The following is a 21,165-nucleotide window of genomic DNA, read 5'->3' on the forward strand; positions in this document are numbered from 1 at the left end:
GGAACTTTAAGACCTGTGGACTTTAACTCCCAGAATTCCTCAGCCAGCTGGCTGAGGAATTCTGGGAGTTGAAGTGCATAGGCCTTAAAGTTCCCAAGGTTGGAGACCCTTGGCCTAGGCCATCTTCAATAGTGAACTGACTTTATAGAGAAGCTTTTATTTAACGCTAGTGATCTCCACATGTGTGGACTTCAATTCCCAGAATTCCCCAGCCAGCATGGCCACTGCTGAGAAATCTGAGCATTTGGGATCATGCCAAACTGGAAGTCAATGCAATTTGGGGAGAGCAGAGCCTGGTCTGTGTGCGTAATAGAAAAAGGCGTATTGATTGGAAGATCAGAGAGTCACATTGGTTTTTTGCAGGCTGCAAAACCACTTGCAGTTTTGGGTACTTGTAGGCAGCTTTCAAATTCAGGTTGCACACTGGATTACCAACCTGTACCAAAAGGGGAAAACAACAACAACAGATAGGGACATTTCCAACTCCCTGATTTTATTTTTGGCTTGTTATCCCTCCCTGCCTGTCCTTCTTTCCTTCAGGAGCTTAAGGTCACATACAGAGCACTCCTTCTTCATTTTTTTCCCTCAAACAACAAGTCTTTGAGGTAGGTAAAGAGAGAATTTTCTGAAATCATTCAAAAAGGAACTTCCATGGCCGAGAGTGGGCATAACCCTGCATCTCTCGAGCGCCTTTAACCATGACATCACACTGGCTCCTGTCATTCAGAGCTCAGAAAGAGACCCTTGATGGAAGCTAGTTCAGGCCACAAAGATGGACTCGTATTGCCATGAGGTTCAGCGTGGCACATTCCTGTTGCTCCCTAAACCAGACCATGATCCAGTTTTTGAAGTGCTTAGAGAAATCACATGGGACAGTTTAAAAGACAGAGCAAGCAGTAAGAGTTAATCTGTTTCTACCCTAAAATCACAAGGCAAGAGATAGGCTAATGGCAGGGCTGGTTGTTGTACCATGTATTTTTCCTATCTTTGCAGTCTAAACTATCAGGGATAACTCAGCCTGTACAGGCTCCTCTCACCAGTACACGTGGTTAAAAAAGAAATCAGCACATACGGGACAAAACCCCACAGTAAGATTCGCAGCTGAGGTTACCAACATGCTGCATCTAGATAAGATCAATTTTACAAACGGGCCAGTTCCACAGGATTTGTAAATGTATACTTAATGGACATAATTTAGTATGCTCTCTTAAAAGCAGGATTGTAATAAAAGACTGCTCTTGCAACAGGATGAGCTCCTGTTCCTTGCCCCAGCTCTTGCCCACCGAAGAGTTCAAAAGCATGCAAATGCGAGTAGATTAATAGGTACCACTTGGATGGGAAGGTAATAGTGCTCCGTGTGTCTTTGGCGTATAGCCATGCTGGCCATATGACCTTGGAAAATGTCTCCAGATAAGGCCCAAAAAACAGAGGTGAGCACCACATCCTAGTGTCAGACATTGGACAGGGAAACCTTTATCTTTTGACACACACACACACACACACACACACACACACACACACACACACACTTTTAAAAAATGAAAACATATTCCGAAGACATCCAATCCTGAATTCCTTGTTTCTGAGGGAGTTCTCTAAAAGTCTGGAAGCCGAAAATAAAATATAAATTGTTTTGAAGAAAACACGGGACAATCTTGGCAACTGGAAAATAAGTACAGGTGGTCCTCGACCTATGACCACAATGGAGCCCAAAATTTCTGTTGCTCAGCGAGACTACTGTGAAGTGAATTTTGTCCCGTTTTACGACCTTTCTTGCCACAATTGTTAAGGGAATCCCTGCAGTCCTTAAGTTAATAACATGGTTGTTAAGTGAATCTGGCTTCCCCTTTGACTTTGCTTGTCAGAAGGTCGCAAGAGGGGATCGCGTAACCCTGGGAGACGCTGCAACCGTCGTAAGTATGAATCAGTGGCCCAGCACCTGAATTTTGACCATGTGACCGTGGGAACACTGCGATGGTCGCAAGTGTGAAAAACAGCAATAGGTCACTTTTTTTCAATGACATTGTAACTTTGAACAGTCACTAAAAAAAAAAAAACTGTTGTAAGTTCTACCTGTAGCATGTTTATCAATAGAAAAACTAGCCTAGTAGTCGCTAAGCCAGAGTTTCAATTTTCCTTGATCATGCCTTTAAAAAATTTTTTTTTTTTGCAATTTAGCAGAATAATAATCTGTACAGGTAGTCCTCAATTTACAACAGCTCATTTAGTGTCTGTTCGAAGTTACAACAGCATGAAAACAGTGACTTGTGACCATTTTTCACACGACTGTTGCAGCATCCTGGTGGCCACGGGATCAAAATTAAGATGCTTGGCAACTGGTTCGTATTTATGACGGTTACAGTGTTTCCCGGAGTCACGTGATCCTCTTTTGCAACTTTCTGACAAGCAATGTCAAAGGGGAAGCCAGATTCACTTAACAACCGTGTTTGTAACTTAAGAACTGCAGGGATTCACTTAGCAACTGTGGCAAGGAAGGTCGTAAAACAGGGCAAAATTCGCTTCACAAATCTCTCACTTAGCAACATAAATTTTGGGCTCAAAATTGTGGTCATAAGTTGAGGACTACCTGCACTGACTGCCTAACCTGGTGGCCACCCATACAGGTTCGACAATAGCACCCATCACCCAGCCGGAGCAGCAGAACTGGCTGGACTTATGGGAGCGGCACTTCTGGTGGGACGGAACAGGTGGGGGAATGACCAGATGGGAGAAGGTTGCTCTGCAGTCATCCTTAAAAATGTCTTTCACAAAATGTTGTAATATGATGTGACCACACAGACATCATGTTGCAATTGTAGCCTGAATAACAATGATTGAAAGAAAGAACACCTGGCCTTCTAATGTGAACATGAATTAAACCTGGAATTAAGGAGAAACTTCCTAACAATGAGAATATTCAATTAATGGAACAGCTTGTCTTCAGGAATTGTGGGGGCTTCACCACCAGAGGTTTTTAAGAAGAGACTGCACAGCCACCTCTCTGAAATGGTATAGAATCCCCTGTTTGAACAGGGGGCTGGACTAGAAGACCTCCAAGGTCCCTTGCAGCTCTGTTCTGATTCTAAACGTTAAGGTAGTCAGGAGAGAAAGAGAGAGACAGTGGAGTTAGCAGCGTCTTGTGCTTGTTTACCAAGAAGTTAAGTCCAGGTTTGGTCGAGGATCTTTGCTCCAAGATAAGGGCATGTATAATTGCAATTATAAACTTGCTATGAGCCTGTGGATGAAAAGACTACTATTTACACACAGTGGGTGAGAAGGGCAAATGTCTCCAGAAATTAATGCAGCGGCACCGTGGTTTTTGTTTCTCAAGACACAGGAAGAAATACTTCATTTTTGGATTTCATCACTCCCAGATTTCAGCTGATGGCACAACAGCCAACAATGTGGTAATGACAACTTCAATCATCCTGGAGCATCTCTCTTGGGATCAGAAATTCTTGTGTTCCCATATCTACCATCTAAAGCATCTCTATCACCGAAGCAAGCAAGCAGAGTCTGTGACTGAGCTCCAATCAATTGCGCAACACCTCCTGCTCAATTATCCTTTATGGCAGCCAACACTTACCAAGATGGATTTGCCGTGTGATTTCACCGTGGCTCCAAACCATTGGAGAGATTTAAATTCCATTTGCTCTAGCGTCCCATTGAGTTCCTCTAAACGGGATCCTGCAACAACACAAAAGGATAAACATGGCCTAAATATGCATTTTAAGGTATTTCGGTATCCGTAACACAATTTTTCTCCAGGGTGAAAAAAGAAAAACAAGTTTTAGTCTCAAGACAAGAAAAAGTTGTTAGGCTTTATGTTAGGAATGTAAGTCACCTAACAGTTATTTGAGTTGGAAATATATAAACCAGGATAGACATTTTTGTATCTTTAAGAGAATCCTAAAACTGTAATTGGGTGTGGTTTCTCAAACGGCCATAAGATGGAGCCAGAAACTGGGTTGGTTAGTCTCAGAAAAGAGTGTGAGTGAGTCTCTGTTTCCTTCTGTTGGAGAGTATTGCCGTTCCTCCTAATTGACTGCTATTCTTGGATTTGATGTAAGTCTGTTACTGAACTGTTTTTGACACTGGACTTTGTTATTGGATTATCCCTGGACTGAAAACTGACTGATTTAACCGTGAATGACTTGGACTGTGTTTGAACTTCGCTTAAACGTTTATGGGAAGTAAAAACCTACATTTACTGTACAGTGTATCTGTGTGCTGTCTGTGTGTATTATTCTTCACTACTCTTGCTATGTCTCCCTGTATGCACTCATTCTCCTAACGGGGAATTACCTCAACACTTTAAGTACTGCACTACGTTTTCCTTAGCGAAGGTTAATGAATAATCCAGATTAGCTAAGTTCACACAACATAGGGTTGGAAAACATTTGAGCTACAGTTTCTGTTGTGCTTTCGTTCAATATATGGTATCTGAGGCCTGGGATCCTGCCTAGCACCTTCTATCCAGGGGTGGGATTCAAATTTTTTAACAACCGGTTCTGTGGGCGTGGCTTAGTTGGTGGGCATGGCTTGGTGGTCATGTGACTGGCTGGGCGTGACTTGTGGTCATGTTATTGGCTGGGCGTGGCCAATTCAATATCACTCACATCGAGGCATGCATCTCCTTGCCTGGCCTCTCATGACTGTGGGGATGCTGCAACAGTCGTAAGTGTGAAAAATGGTCATAAGTCACTTTTTTCAGTGCCACTGTAACTCTGAATGGTCACTCCATACAAGCAAAGTACTAGCACAGGAAGGGGAAAAAAAACTCCAGAGAAGTTCCTGAGACAGAAAGTCTAGTCCTGCCAAGAACGTAATAAGGGTTAACAGAGAGGCAGTTTCTGTAAGCAACACCAGAATGTTTCCTTCCTGCCTTCCTTACAGAATTAGGCCAGTAATTTCTTCTAACAACCGGTTCTCCAAACGGCTTAGAATGTTAACAACCGGTTCTAGCGAATAGGTATGAACTAGTAGAATCCCACCCCTGCTTCTATCCCAAGAAAATTGCTGGCTTGAAAAAGAATCAATGCAATAATCCAAACCAAAGCAATCAACCTCCACCTTAGTATCCTATGATAGACTTCTGCATGAGTTACTGATTTGGCTTTGCTTCCTTACCTTTTGAGAAATTCTGCCACATCTGGGTATACTAAACCGTTCTGTGCTGAACAGTGCAGAAATACCCAGAGGTTTTCTGTTGTCTTCCTGCATGATTTATTGCTTCTTCCAAAGACTAAATATTGTATATCCTAATCAGCAACTCAAGCAGAAGTTCTATTAATAAGCACTTTCTAAAAGTACATTTTTTCAAGAAGGCACTCGTCCAATTTTAAATTAGCACCGGGGGGGCGGCGGGGGGGGGAATTGAAGAGGTACCCCAGCTGTCAGAAATTCCAAAAACCTTGGCCTATACATTTTACGCAATGACCTCGATTTTCCTGATAATTGGTGCCGTTGGTTTCAATCCAGACTTGAAAAGGCATCCCTCTAGCTCTGAATCAGAGAAGTTCACCAATATTCCCACTGCTCAGTACCAAGGCAACCATCCAGAAGAATACAGCAATGCATCCTGGGGTCTTGGAATAAGACACCATGTTGTCTTTTTCCCTCTCTCACAAAATCCCATTGGAGAGTGAACTCAGTGAATTGCTGCAGGCCAGGTGCAAGCAATCGAAAAAAAGGGTTACCGGTTATTTCTGGTCTGGAAAGGCCTTTCCACTTTTCTTCCTCCCCTGCCAAAAATTCTGCTTCATTCTATATTACTCTCTCCACTTCCACCCTCCTGCTTTATTCCATCGACACCATGGCCTAAAAAGTTTTTTTTTTTTAAAAAAAAGAAAGGCAAGCACAAAAACTTTTTATTGTTTACTATTTGAAAAATCCCACAAAGCTGCTCTGAACAGGATTCTAGAAATTTCTTCGCTGTTTGTTCACACAGAAAGAGAGAAAAAAAATGTCATGATGCCATATTGTTTTCCATCTCCCCCCACCCCAATTTCCCATTGTTTCCCTTTGGCAGGAGAAGAGAGGACTCAAAAGAGGACAAACAATGATGGAGGAAGTTTCAAAAATGCAGACAACCCTCTCCATCCTCACTCTGAAGCCCACCACCACAATCTTCCGGAACTGCCTCACATCTACGCTTGCTGTCATTCTCCATCTTGTGATCCAAAGTACTCCAAGACCCCTTTGAAATCTTTCCAAGACTGCTGCTCTCCCTACACTGTGCGGGAGAGCAGAGGGTGGGCTATATGACTTAATCTAACATTCACATCCTGCATCTCTGGACAGCTGCCAAGGGCCCAGTAGGGGCTCCCTGACACCTGCCCAGTGGCCCCTCCCTTAAAAAAAAAAAAGCCAGCAGCTGCCATTTTAGTTTTCCACAATCTTCTTGATTGATATTAAATTGGGAGTATTACAGTCAATGGAAATCAAAGCCAATGTGATGACCCGGGGCGTGGCACAAAGGCTTTCTCAGAATGCTTACAGGTAGTCCTTGATTTTCAAATTCAACCATTGGCTTAGTTTGAAATTACAACAGCCCTGAAAAAAGTGACTTATGACCGGTCCTCTATAGGTAGTCCTCAACTTACACAGAGTTTGTTTTAGTGAATGTTCAAGGTTACAACAGCACTGAAAAATGTGACACGACGGTTTTCCAAAATTCCAACCTTTGCAGCATCGTTATCATTATGCGATCAAAATTTGGATGCCTGGGTACTGGTTCATATGTATGACTGTTGCTGGTTCCTGGGGGGTCACGGGATCCTCTTTTGGGATCTTCCAACAAGCGAAGTCAATGGGGAAGCCAGATTCACTTAACAGCTGTGTTGCTAACTTAACAACTCCAGTGATCCACTTAACCACAGAGGCGTAAGATGGGGCAAAACTCACTTAACAGATGTCTCCCTTAACAACAGAAAAACTGGGCTCAATTGTGGTTGTAAGCCAAGGACTACCTGTACTTTGGGCCATGGCAGCATCCCCACAGTCATATGATCAAAATCTGTATGTTTGACAACTGGCATGTGTTTATGATGGTTGCAGCATCCTAGGGTCATATGGTTGTCTTTTGCTACCTTCCCAGATAATTTCCAACGAGTGAAGTTAATGGGGGAAGTGGATTTATTTAACCAAATGCACTGATTCATTTAACAACCATGGCAACAAGGTCCAAATTAAGCATGCTTCCCTTAAAAAACATCTTGTTTAGCAATGAAAGTCTGACCCAACTGTGGTCATAAATTGAGGATTATCTGTAGCGGGCCAGTCTAATGCAGCTTGTTGGTTTATTTGCTGTTTATATACAATCCCCTTCAGGATCTCTCTCAATCAAGTCAGTTCACCAGACTTATGTAAAGAAACGACGGAATAGAAAATTAGCATGTATCCTACTAAACTTTTTCCAGCAGAAATATGCAAAAACTGTCATCATGAAAAATGAGATCAAAACCTCTATTCTAAGAGCATTTATGTTAGGCCATTATTCCATGGCCTTATTGGACTTTTGGGAATTTTTGTGTAATTTGTTCAACCCAGGCTCGGTTGACATCACACATTTGTTCTGTGGGGACAGCAAAAAGATCCAGCGAATATTAAATTCAACATTGATTAGACCATTTCTCTTCACCTAATAAATTTTCTGGGTATCCCCTTTGTCTGAACACATGCAGATGATTTGGTTTATTTATTTGTTGTTGTTTTTTGGTTAAGTTTATATGATCAGGTCAGGTTTTCTACTATTAATCGGTTATGGGAGGCTCAATTAACAGAATTAGAAGGGACCTTGGAGGTCTTCTAGTCCAACCCCTTTGCTCAGGGTAGGAAACCCTATGTACCATTTCAGGCAAATGACTCTCCAATCTCTTCTTAAGAACCTCCAGTATTGGAGCATTCACAGCTTCTGGAGGCAAGTTGTTCCACTGATTAATTCCTCTGTCAGGAAATTCCTCCTTAGTTCTAAGTTGCTTCTCTCCTTCATTGGTTTCCACCCATTGCTTCTTGTCCTGCCTCAAGGTGCTTTGGAGAATAGATTGACTCCCTCTTCTTTGTGGCAGCCCCTGAGATACTGGAACACTGCTATCATGTCACCCCTAGTCCTTCTTTTCATTAGGCTAGACATACCCAGTTCCAGCAACTATTCCTTATATGTTTTAGCCTCCAGTCCCCGAATCCTCTTTGTTGCTCTTCTCTGCATTCTTACTAGAGCCTCCACATCTGTTTTACATCGTGGCGACCAGAACTGGATGCAGAATTCCGAGTGTGGCCTTACCAAGGCATTATAAAGTGGTATTAACACTTCACATGGTATGTTAGATTGATAGATGAGGTATAATTTGATAGAGGAGGTATAATTGATAGAGGAGGTTTAAAATGCTCATTCATTCTTGGGATTTTGTTTATTTAAACAATCAATATGGCCAGTTAATAACATGTTAAAGTCCACAAAGAAACTGGCAAACAGATACACAGTATACAATGTGCCAGAACCCACTAAAGATAATGCTCACCTAACATCCTTCCCACTGTGCTTGGAAGAACAGCCAAGGGCTTTCCGAAAGGCTAACAAAGGTTGGATTCCTCCAAATTTTAAGAAAGTGCTCTTCCAGACACTGCCAACACCATGGCGGGAAATTTCTTAAATTTCATTTTTTAAACCCGCTTTATTGTACAGTACTGATATTTACCCATTCCAGAATCCAGTTATTCTGTTTCTTCTGGTTTTCCCCCCTTACTTTGAGTGATTCGGCTACAAAATTACATCAGCCTAAATAAATGAAAGGTCTGCTTCCAACACTGTGAACGGTAGTTGATATATAATATACAAAAGGAGCTTTGCTTCCAAGATAGAGGGGTTCTTACATATTACCGGCTAATCAGTTCTCCAAAATCAGATTCCACAGCTTCCCAAGGCAGCAATCTGTTCTGCAGTCTGGCTGAAATCTGATCTCTGTATTTCTGGCCCATCTCCATCAGGGACTGTCCACGTTAAGGCAGCAATGCCAAGGCAGGGAAACCCAGTGCCAGTTCAGGCAGTCCAGGCTTTTCAAGAGTGTGTGTGCGTGTGCGTGTGTGTGCATGTGTGTGCTTTGAGGAACCTAGAATGCCTCTGCTATGCAGAACGCATCAGGGGCTGCAATCTGCAAGTCTCAGCATGTGTAAATTGAAAACAGGCCACCGACGGAGCATTATCTCAGCACTTTTTTTTATTCCTAGCGCTATGCAGCATTTTGGATTCAAAAAGAAAATGATCGTTTGGAATGCGCAGAGCGCCCAGCTCGCCTCTGTCGGCAACTCTGTAAAGCAGCCGTATCTTTTCCAGGGATCAGGCGGCTGCTTTCCACAGCTGCAGAGGGATTCGACGAAGACACTTGTTATTTTAAGGAGTCGCCAGAAGCTCACATCTGCACCAAATATTTTGCCTTTAAAACTCAAGCACTGCACAGCCTTATAGCTTACATATGTTCCATGTTTAACCTGAACTCAGAGTGGCACACTGATCCTCCCCTTTCCCATTTCATCCTTACAACATCCCTTTAAGGTGGGCCTGAAAGAAAAGGATGAGCCTAATTATCTCAACTATGGGAAGGAGCTGTCACTCTGCAGCGCAACTATTTGGACTAGTCTTTGGCTTCCAGAGACAGAGCTATAATATCTTGGAAGCCTATGCCAGACATCAGCAACAAGCAAAATGGGATTTGGCACAAATAGCAATAGCCCTTAGACTTATGTACCGCTTCACAGTGCTTTACAGCCCTCTCTAAGTGGTTTACAGAGTCAGCAGTCTACAAACCAGTCTCTACAACTGCTTAATGTTTATAAAGTTAGTCTATAAACCAATCTATACGTCTATAAATCAGATTTAAATCAGTCCCTTATGACAGAAAGAATCAAATTTCAAACCCCTAAAATAATTTCTTCCTGCCCCAAAGAAATCTCATTTGAAGAATTACAGCATTCTGGCTAAAAGGTAAAGTAATATAGATAATCCTCAACTTATGACCACAATTTGGACCAAAATTTCCATTTTAAGGCAATATGGTCATAAAATGAATCATCATGTGAGTGGCCCCGATTTTACAACCATATTTATTGTTGTTAAATGAATCACTGTGATCATTAAACAATTCACATGGTTGTTAAATGAATCTGGCTTCCCCAACTGACTTTGGTTGCAGGAAGCTGGTAGGGAAAGTTACAAATCGTGATCGCAATAGCAATAGCCCTTAGACTTATATACCGCTTCATGGTGCTTTACAGCCTTCTCTAAGCCGTTTACAGAGTCAGCCTATTGCCTGCAACAAACTGGGTCCTTAGAAGGATGAAAGGCTGAGTCAACCTTGAGTGGGTGAGAATCGAACTCCTGGCAGTAAGAGGTGAGTTAGCTCTGCAGTACTGCATTCTTACCACGGCGCCATCATGGTTCAATCACATGACCACGAGACGTTGCAACCCTTATAAATATGAGCTAGTTGCCAATGCCCAAATTGCAGTCACATGATTGCAAGGGTAATGTGACGGTTGTAACTTTGAACCATCATTTTTCTAAAGCAACTGTAACTTTGAACCATCATTAAATGAACGATCATAACTTGAAGGCCACCTGTACATTCTTACGTTTTTGTATCAAACAAGGTGAATATCAGCAAATACCATTTTCTCCCTTCAATATGATGGGTGAAGCACCATATATAAAAACTCTCCGATTTTATTTCTTGCTTTTGAACAATAAGGGGGATCCTTATGTACAAATATGAATTTGATCCCCCTCCTGGACAATTCCACCCCACTTATCTCTCGCTTAAGGCTGTAAAGTCAATTAGGGCAAAAATCAGGATCCTCCTGACATTCAACAATACTTCACTCCCTTCTGAGTTCAATGGGGCCAATCAGTAGCTATTGTTGTTTTTATTACATGAAGCTACCTAGGAAGGAAAAGGGCAGGCCTTTGCTGCTAAGCAACCACGGATAGGCAAGAAGAGTGGTAGCACTCTGAACTTCCTGTTTGCAACTGATAGTTCAATCAGCTGAGACAGAAAAAGAATTGAGAGAATTATACTATTATGTCAAAGTAAAAAAGTTGTGGTTTGAAGTTACGGTCTTATTCTACTGCACCAAAGGGAGTTGGAAGTCAACGCCTTTTCTTTCTTTTCTACGTTTTTCCCTTTCCTTTTCCCTCACCTATTTTTCCCATTACTTGTTTTGGTATTTTTATATTTTATATTATAAACCAATAAAAAGGACCACTTGGAGAAAAAGAATTGAGAGCAACCAACAATGGCTTGTTGCCTTCCAAATGTACAGCACTAGGATTGAATCTGGGGATGCTGGGAGTTGCACTTAAAATACATCAGAAGTAGAATCAGGTTAGAACAGGCTGTGGATTTTCGTTGAATGCATACTTAGTGAATCCAGCATTAGACTCTGAAGTGGCAATCAGTTGAACATCCAAAATTTCACTGAAGTTTTACCACAGACCAAACTTCTTGCACACCTTCTCCCAGTCAGAAATGCCTAGGAAGGCCAATGTAGAACAATTAATGGGCAAGCATTTGTCTGAAATGGTATATGGTTTCCTGCCTAGGCAGGGGGTTGCACTAGAAGTTCTACAAGGTCCCTTCCAACTCTGTTATTCTATTCTATTCTATTCTATTCTATTCTATTCTATTCTATTCTATTCTATTCTATTCTATTCTATTCTATTCTATTCTAATGCTTGCACTATCAAATTGAATGCAGACATTACTCAAATAGTCAATGATAGAGAAATAGGGTCTGCATCTTATAAATGACAATGAGTGCTGAGTGCTGCATCAACTTAATGGGCTTGGCAGTCAACATTGGCATCCAATTATATTTTAAGTCTATGTCGCTGGCAGACTTGCTAGGGGCTTCATTCCAGCTTAGAGATAGTAGCAGCAAAAGCTGGCTAAAGATGACAGACGTCCAAACATTTGCTTGGTTTTCCCAACAAATCTTGTACAGCCAAGCTTTGCCAGGCTATTCCCTTAGAAATACACACTGATGATAACTCAGTTTTTTGGGTTTTTTTGCTAAACTACAATGCCTGGCATTCCTCGCTATCGATTCAGGATGCCTGTGAATTTATACTTCAGCAAAATCTGTTGATGTAGGAAAACCACACTGATAAACATGATCTAAAACAGCAAAAGGAAGAAAATGAGTCTGAGTGGAATGTGAGCTACATCAGGGGCTGTAGGATATCCAACTGCAAACTTAGAAGGAAAAGAAATCTGGCCTTCCTCCCTGAGATTGACCCAGCTTACCTTGGCTGCTATCAAATTCAATGGTCGTGCAGCTGTTGTTGCCAAGATGCCAGGGACAATAGAAAACCGCACCTCCTTGCGTAATTTCTGGCTGGCCTGTTTCAGCCTTGGGTGCCCCGACAAGGATGCTGCCACTGAAAGAGAAAAAAAAAGAGAGAGAGAGAGAGAGAGAGGGAGGAATAAGTAGGGGAGGCCAATCCAGAAACTCACTACAATTAGGCAAAGCAAACTTCTTTGTCTTCTTTTTCTTGAAAGATTATTACCAGCAAACTCATCTGCTAGCGAGAGTGTGAGTTTTCTATGCATGCCAGTGCAGGGTACCAGGGACCTCAGGCTGAGTGATGCCAATCAGGGCGAGCCCAACCATGAGGTAAAACTGAACTAGTAGCTGCAGATGCTGAGCAACATGGAGAAAAGAGTAGAAAGGTATCTTTTGGTGCACACCTTTCCTGGAGAATAAAAAGGTTTTTTAAAAAACCGTTTTAATAAAACGGTCAGACAACTCATCCATACCCCCTTTTAATCCCTTCCTCTTTAAAGTAAAAGATGAGAAGCTAAACATGTCATACCTCTTTGTTTCCCAATAGCTTTCTTTCGGGTGCATTTTTATTGGTTCTCCCTCTCCACCCCTCACCCCGGAATCATTATTAGGGAAAAGGTGACAATAACTGAAATAGGTGAATACAAATAAATGTGCTTTTTCGAGAGTGATACTTTTTTAAAAACAACAGGATTTGGCTGCCCACAAAATACAACAGAAATGAAGAAAAGCAATTTGGTCTTTGATTAGGACCCTTGTCCTTAAGAGAGCTACTCCTTACTACCACAGATATGATAAACTTTTGTTTAGAATATTATGGTTTTCACTTAAATAGGCAGAAAAGGTTTCTAGTACACCAGATGAGAAGCCTGGGTTTAAAAGGTAGAAAAACAACGTCTGCTTCAGTACTCTGATTAACAGGTAACCTTCTCCCAAGCTTTGGAAAACCAGAAGCATGTATGAAGAAAAATGGGTCAATTTGCTAAGTTCACTTTGAACCAAGAATGTGTAGTAGTGTTGAACTGGAAGGAACATTTTTTTTTTGTGGAAGGTTGAACCTTGGGACAGGAAATTGGATTAGGACAAGGTGCCTTCTACAACCGCTTGGTCAGGATCTGGTCTAAGCACCTGCTGAACAAGGCAGAGGGAATAGAGGCAAGCAGCACTGCATTTCCCATCCCTTGACAATTTGATATCCACGCCCTCCTGTATCATCTGATCAATAATCCCTCATTCAATGATTTCTCCGTCCCCCCTCTTTTTTCCAACAAGGGATAATAATCTGAGGAATAAGTAAAAAGGGAGATAGCTTCTTGCGAGTCATCCTTGAGAAAGTCAAGGTGGGAATGCTGGACACCATCTAATGAGGCAATCGGCTGGAACCAGTGGCTGAGATCTCATTCTTGAAGAGGCAATTCAAGACAGACCAGGCAGACTTCCTTTCTCTCAGTACCTTTACTGACTCCTACCCAATCCCTTCCAAATAGGGATGTGGGCAAAGCAGGCTGAATGATGGGCCAAAGTAGCTTACCTTCCAGTTTAATTATAACTCCTTTGTGAAGCTACCTCTCTAACCCTGCACCCAAACTGAACTAAAGCCACTCTAAGCATCAGATCTTCTGCCAAGGAATTGTTTTTGTGCAGTGGTATTATGGTCTCTGCTCTGGTTTGCTAACAAGAGACCTCAGGAGGTCTCAGGACTATTAAATCCACACAGTTGTTATTAGCATAAAGCTCCACAGGGAGATTTCTTGCCCTCCCTCTTAGTACATCTTGCAGTGCACTTCACCTAGGTGAGAACTGACAGACAGGTTGCTTTCTTTTAGAATACCTGCAGATTGGTTAGTATCTTTGGATTGTGTGGGAGGAACAGGTTTTGTAAAACGGAGGCACGTTTCACTCCAGTCTCCTTTTCCTCCTTAGCTCCCCAAATTCTAACTACCTCTATATTTCCTTCAAACTACCCTTTTTACCCCCCCCCACACCCTTCCCTGATGCAGGACAAAGGATCCTTGTGCAGCCAGTCAGGTGTACAGTTCAGCAGCTGCAAGCAGGCGGTGAACCCACCCCTCTTGGGGCCCACAGGCCTGGGAAAGAGCTTAAAATAAAATACTCCATAGTGGCCAAGGAAGTCCCATAGTAGGAAAACAGAGAGGACAGGCAGGATAGTAAGGAGAAACTCCGCCTCAGCAGCCTCCTTCCTGTAAACCTGCCAGATGCATTGGATGCTAACAGTTATCTGTGGGAGCTCAAACCATCTCCTGTTTCAATCTCTGTGGGGAGCCGGCAGCCAAATACTAACCAAGGCATATGTTACTGAGAGAAATGTGCAAAGGCTGTCTTTAAACTTTGACAGAAAACCTCATACCTCTGAGAATCTTAAGAATTACAGATCTGGGATGAAGAGAAACTAGAATGAAAAGCGGAAACTGAAAAAGAGGAGCAAATTCCCCTTCAAAAATAATTTCGCACCCTAGAGCAAAATGTATCAATGATATCAAAGCATAGCTTTACCCACGGAGCAAGTCAAATCTCAGAATAACAGAGCTGGAAGGAACATCTTGGGGGTCTTCGAGTCCCACCCCCTCCTCAGGCAGGAAGCCCTACACCATTTCAGACAAATGGCTCTCCAATCTCTTCTTAAAAACTTCCAGTGTTGGAGCATCCACAACTTCTGGAGGCAAGTTGTTCCACTGATTAATTGTTCTGTCAGGAAATTTCTCCTTAGTTCTAAGTTGCTTCTCTCCTTGATTAATTTCCATCCTTTGCCATGTATCCCTTTCCAGCTCAAAATCCATGTAGCAGGATACATGAAATTGAACGAAGAAACTTGGATGCAAATGTTCTGTAGGATTCCTAAATGGAGTTTGATTTCTTCTGCAGTTGTGGTCTGGCTTGCAAATATTAATACCTGGAGAAGTCCGACAGAGTTTCTTAGGCAGAACCACCAGATTGAACCCGATCTCAAAAACCAGGACCTTCCACCATTGAATGGCACAATCAGTAGTTGTGGCCATGGAAATGTTCCCAATCTGGACTTAGCTCGGGTAAAGAATTTCTCACTCATCATGCAGAATGTAGCAGGAATGCCATCTCCCAAAGTTTCCTCCCCCAACAATGCTAAAGATAAGACAACAACAAAGGAATTCTTCTCCACAGAATGCAAAAAAATACTTTTTATCAGTCAATTAATAATGAGTTAGAATGTTGCTAAAGGCTGTGTACTAACGTAATTTACTCAAATTTTATTTGAGTTTTCACAAAGAGAAAAAAAAATACAAATAAAACATCTTTTTTGAAAGCAGCATAATCCCGGGTTACATTTCTTTGTACAGACACAAATTCAGGTTCATGCTTATTTTTATATTCTATTCCATATCTTATTACTATTTTACATTTTCTGCATAGCTTCTCTGCTCTTTTAATTTTCTCAATTTTATTTTAATTATCTCATCTCAATTCAAATCATTGTATTTATATTTTTTGTCTGTCCTGCTTCAATTATCGATTATCTTTTCTCATTAAACAAAATTTCTCCTGTAGTTACTGATTGGAGTATGACGCCTTTATATCTTTTCCCTAAAATTGTAACATTCAATATAATACATAACTTCTATTCATATTCTGCTTGGTACATTCTTAAAATACACACTGTATTCTTAAAAAAAGAAAAAAAATTATAAATGTATATAATTAAAACAACATTCCATTCCAATTCAATTCTATCATTAATATTAATATTCATTAAAGTCTTAACATCTTTAACATTACTTTTCAATTAAATATCATACTTCTATGGGAACAATTATAAGCTTTCCATAGTTAATTCCCCCCCTTCACTTATATTTTATAAAACATTAACTAATTAAAATGTTCCTGTTCCTTCCTAATTCAGTTTTCTCTTTTATTTTATTTCACTTATTTTATTCACAAACATTTCACTAAATTACACAAAATATTTTATCCCTCATTTTAATCATACGTTGTTTCCAATTTTCTAAAGTTATTTCTATTACTAATATAACAATACAATCTTATGTACCTTTACAGAATCCCTTTTTCAGTTAGATTTTCACCCATTATCTCTAAATAGGTCCTGTTTCTCTATATCTTGCTCCGGTCCTTTGTAACTTCTTTTCCTTTCCTTCTTCCCTCTCTTCTCTCTCCCCTTTTACCCCTTGTCTCTCTACCTCTATTTCTCTCTTCTGTATTCCCCTTTTCTGTTGCTTTCCAGTATTATACTTATTTCTGAATTATTTTTCTTTTCTTTGGTTGTTTTTTTAAGTCTTAAATTCTCCATTCTCTTTCCCAGCTTTCCTTTTTCTTCCCCACATAGAATTACTTGTTCATTAAAGATGGCTTCTTCTTTGTCCCAGTCTTCTTGTTTTGCAGTCTTTTCTTGTTGTTTCTCATAGTTCCAAATCTCCATTTCTAAGAATTGAAAAACGAAGCCAAAAGAACCCTTCCCTTCTTGTGCATCTTCTTTGTACTTTTTAAGTTCCATTTTCAATTCATCCAGAAGTGGTGCCATTGTATAAATTTTTAAACAACCACCCAATTGATTTTAGTCATTCAAATATAATAACCAAAAATCCAAAGATCACCAAATAATCCAAATACATGCAAGCTATTTCTTTTTTGCTTTTTTTTTCACTTCTCTTCCTGGGGTTACTATTTAGTTGCAAAGTTTCAGTTAAAATGTATCTTTTAGAAGTCTTGTTGAAGTTTTACTGTAGATTCTTTTTAATTCCAGGCAGTCTCCTCCTCTTCCAGATCCTGCCCTTATTCTTTTTCTCTCCTTCCTGCTTATGAAAAGAAAGTTTTTAATGTCCAGAAATCTTTATTATCCCTTTGGCATTTTGTTTTATTTTCAGCTTAATTGCCTATTGATGTCAAAGCGAATTTTTCTGATTTCTTATTTAAGTCTCTTAGCGGTCAGTATAGGGAAGGACAGAGAAGAACAAAATAAGCCAAACCTTTCCCTTTTCACTTTCCTTCGCTGCTTCCGACTCTTCTTTGGGAGCAATGTTATTTTTTGTAAGTTTAAATTCCAGGGTACCTTGGTTGTTGCTTTTACAATTTAACCCGGTCAGCCAAAACTTTCACTTCTTATCTTCCTCCTGCACATTCTTTTCCGGTCGAGTTCTTCTTTGTGGTGGCCATTTCTGACCACCGCTGCAACCGCCTTCGGGGAAGGGAATAATGGCCAGCTGAGGAGGAGAGATGCGGCTCTCCTCGACTCTGCTGGTGATCTCCCCCCTCTTCACCACCTCTACGGGGTGGCTTAACACCGAAACCAGCCGGCCCGGGGCCCTCCAGCGGCAAGCCCAGACAGAAACCGTGCACGATGGCGGATTTCTGTCTGTCGCCGAAGCCCTTCAAACCGGAAGTCAACTTTTAAGGAAACCTTTCTTAATAAAGGAGTGTAGTAATACAAAAGATCATGTTTGGACATACAATCTATATTAATAATTGAAGTATAAGATCCGGGGGAAGTGAGATAATGAAGCATGCTCTTCTAGATACAGTAAGATATCCCAAGTCGGAGCTCTCACCCATATCAAAGTAGGAACTAAGATTTAATTTCAGTGGAAAAAGTTCAGAGAAGAGCAACTAAAATGATGAAAGGGTTTGAGACTAAAACATATGATGAACAACTGCTGGATTTGGTTTAGCTAGTCTAAAGAAAAGAAGAATTAGGGGTGACATAGTAGCATTCCAGTATTTGAAGGGCTGCCACAAATAAGAATGGGTAAAATTATTCTCCAAAGCACCAGTGGGTAGGACAATGGTTTAAAACTTATCAAAGAGAGAAGCAACCTGGAATTAAGGAGAAATTTCATAACAGTGAGGACAATTAACAAGTGGAACAGCTTGCTTCCAGGAATCTTGGCACTCTTTCACTGGACGTTTTTAAGAAGAGTCTAGACCAGCAGTCGCCAACTGGTGGGCTGTGAGAAAATTTTGGTGGGCTGCAGAGAAATCTCACCCCCAGAGCACCCCCACAAAGCAATTAATCCAGGCTGCGCAGAAACACAAGGCTGCTCACTCCACATGGCCCTCAGGAACCCTCCCCGCCCACTCACTCCTTACCCGGCAAACTTGTCTGCTAAGTTGCTATTTTTCCTTTTTCCGATCATCATCTGTTCTGCTGTGCCGGGAGTTTTAGATTAGCTAGGAAGCAGGAAATGGTTGGATTTCTTGCTTTCTAGCTAGTCTTTAGATCTTCGGCTCTGCTTTTAAGCACAGCCGAACTTCCCTTAGGACTGAAGGTTCTATTATTCAGTGCAGACTCACAGCAAGCAAATTTTATGTGACAGACTGAGCTAGCCGATGGCAGATAGATAGATCACTGAATGGTGCTGTGAGCAACTCAATCTGCCTACCTGCTTTGCCTGATTTTGGGTAAAAGTTGCTCTTTTTTTAAATAAAAAAATCAATATTTACATACATGGTGTGTTGTGAGTTAATTTTGTGAGTTTGCTTCCTAGCAAAATTTATGAGTTTGCTTACAAGCAAATTTTATGTGACAGACTGAGCTAGCCAATGGCAGATAAATAGCTCTCTGAATGAATCTGTGATTCTGTGAGCAACTCAATCTGCCTGCCTGCTTTGCCTGATTTTGGGTAAAAGTTGCTCTTTTTTAATAAAAAATTCAATATTTATATAAATATTTATATTTACATACAAGCATGCCCAGCCAGTCACATGACCATCAAGCCACACCCACAAATTAGGCCACACCCACAGAACCAGTTAGTGGTCCCTGGGATCTAAAATTATGAGTTTGGTGGTCCCTGAGGTCCAAAAGGTTGGCGACCACTCTGTTGACAGTCACTTATCTAAATTGGTATAGGTTCTCCTGCTTGAGCAGGGGGCTGGAGTAGAAGACCTCCAAGGTCCCTTTCAGCATATCCTATTCTACTCCTAATTCAGCACTGGTACCAGCATACCAGTCTGACCATACTTCAGAGCATTGAGAATGGGATCCAAAGGTAGGCTTCATTTTTCCCTTCTCCAACTCATCAACCAGACAATGTTAACCTTCCTATAAGTAAACAGGACAACCTGTCCAGTGGTGGGATTCAAATATTGTTGCCACTGGTTTGGTGGGCGTGGCTTGGTGGGCTCATGTGCACATACTTTACGTGCATGTGTGTGCCAAATGCGCACTTTGCCCAGGCGCAGAGGTGTTCTAACTCGCCTCCTGCAAGCCTGCATGATCCCAGTCGCTTCAGCAGCTGCCGCGTGGTGCTATTCTGTGCCGTGCAAACCAGCTGCGCTTCAAATTCAGCGCATAAAAGTGAGTACGGGAGCTTGGGTGGGCAAGTGGGCCCAACAGCAGAGGAGAGGAGAGGAGAGAACCACTTCGGTCTCTGCTGCTCATCGCTCCTACCGGCTTGCCAGAACCGGTCGAATACCATCATGGAACCAGTCATGTCTGAGTTCTTTATCTACTCTGTTTGCTGAGCCTGATTCCTGCTCCAACTAATTTTCTTGGCACCAAGACAGGCAGTGGAAACAACAGAATTCATCACTCTCCCTCACATGCAGGTGCACACTACACAGAACAGCTGAGGGTCAAAAGGTAACATCAGCGCTGAGGAACAAAGGTCTTCCTTCTTATAAACTACTCTGTTATGACAGAAGGCAAACATCCAAGAGATAGTGTATGCACACAACAGAAAGTCAACTATGCACCTCAGTAAGCTGGATGCAAGGGAAGATGTTGTGGATATAATGACATGGAAACCAAATATAGGAAAGCTCCCGCAGCAGCTGGATTCCTTAGGAAATTTCACTCTTCTGGATGATAACATTTACACTGGTCTTCCCTAGCAGGATGATCCTTAAGATAGAGGAACAATATTCTGAATTCCCAACTAGCACGGTTACTTTCCAAGACTTCTAATCCCAACACATCTGGGAGGGCAGCAAACTGGAGATGGTTATTACTCTTCATATCATATTAGATGGAGTGGAGAGATGATACTCATAGCTCTTCCCCTTTGGGAATCTGATTTTTTGCTCATCTGTAGCATCAAATGTTCACTTTGTTTTGTGAACAGCTTGTTGCAAAATGACAGCTAGAAACCATACCTCTGAGTACCTGTTTCTGGGTTGAGATTAATAATAACTGAAAAGGGAACAACCTGAAGGCTTTCCAGATATCTGCTTAGACCAGGGGTGTCAAACTCACGTCTTCACATGACATATCACAATTTTTTCCCTTCGCTAAACCAGGTATGGGTGTGGCCAGCGTGTGACGCATCCAGCCCAAAGGCTGCGAGTTTTGACAGCCCTGACTTAAGACGATGTGGGAGAGCAGGACACTCAACTAAATGATAGGCTCCTGCTATAATCTAACAGGGCTCTTGAAGAGAAGTCTGAAGGATCGGGACATATCTACCATTTTTCTCAGTCTGGTCTCCAGATATTGCATACGTTGCAATTCCCACTGTCCCCATTAGAGGATTCAAGTTTGGTGAAAATCAGTACGTAAGCACTTTCAAAGCAAAATGGCTACTTGCAGGTATTTCAGACTACAAGTCCTTAGATAGGAAAACCAGAGTGGCAAATGAGCAGGAACTTCAGGACTGCAAACCAAATGTGGCTACCTCTAGGAAAAGCACCCGATTGCCTATCCTGCATTACTTGATGTGGGTAGGAAATATGTAGCTCCACGCTCCTGACAGACACTTCTGGGGGGACAGCATTGGCAATTAAAACCCTTGCCAGTAACTGCAGACCTGAACAATCTTCCACGCAAGAACAGCTTATAAAACAAGAGACCAGGGAGTAGTCCAGAAGGCTCCGTCTACCAGA

At 41.6% G+C, this 21,165-nt stretch overlaps 1 protein-coding gene across 1 annotated transcript in view; it reads right to left on the reverse strand.

Annotated features, from left to right (window-relative positions):
• The window catches only part of ITGA5 (integrin subunit alpha 5), a 91,346-nt gene that overhangs the window by 49,757 nt on the left and 20,424 nt on the right, over nucleotides 1-21,165 (reverse strand). Inside the window, exons 2-3 of the mRNA XM_026713773.2 lie at nucleotides 12,300-12,433; nucleotides 3,587-3,687 (exon numbers count right to left, since the gene is read on the reverse strand). Of these exons, the coding sequence (XP_026569558.1) occupies nucleotides 3,587-3,687; nucleotides 12,300-12,433 (235 nt within the window). The remainder of the gene's footprint in view (nucleotides 1-3,586; nucleotides 3,688-12,299; nucleotides 12,434-21,165) is intronic.

The sequence above is a fragment of the Pseudonaja textilis genome, chromosome 2, assembly GCF_049901715.1.
Source record: "Pseudonaja textilis isolate UNSWEBS1 chromosome 2, rPseTex1.2, whole genome shotgun sequence".
NCBI classification, from domain to species: domain Eukaryota; kingdom Metazoa; phylum Chordata; class Lepidosauria; order Squamata; family Elapidae; genus Pseudonaja; species Pseudonaja textilis.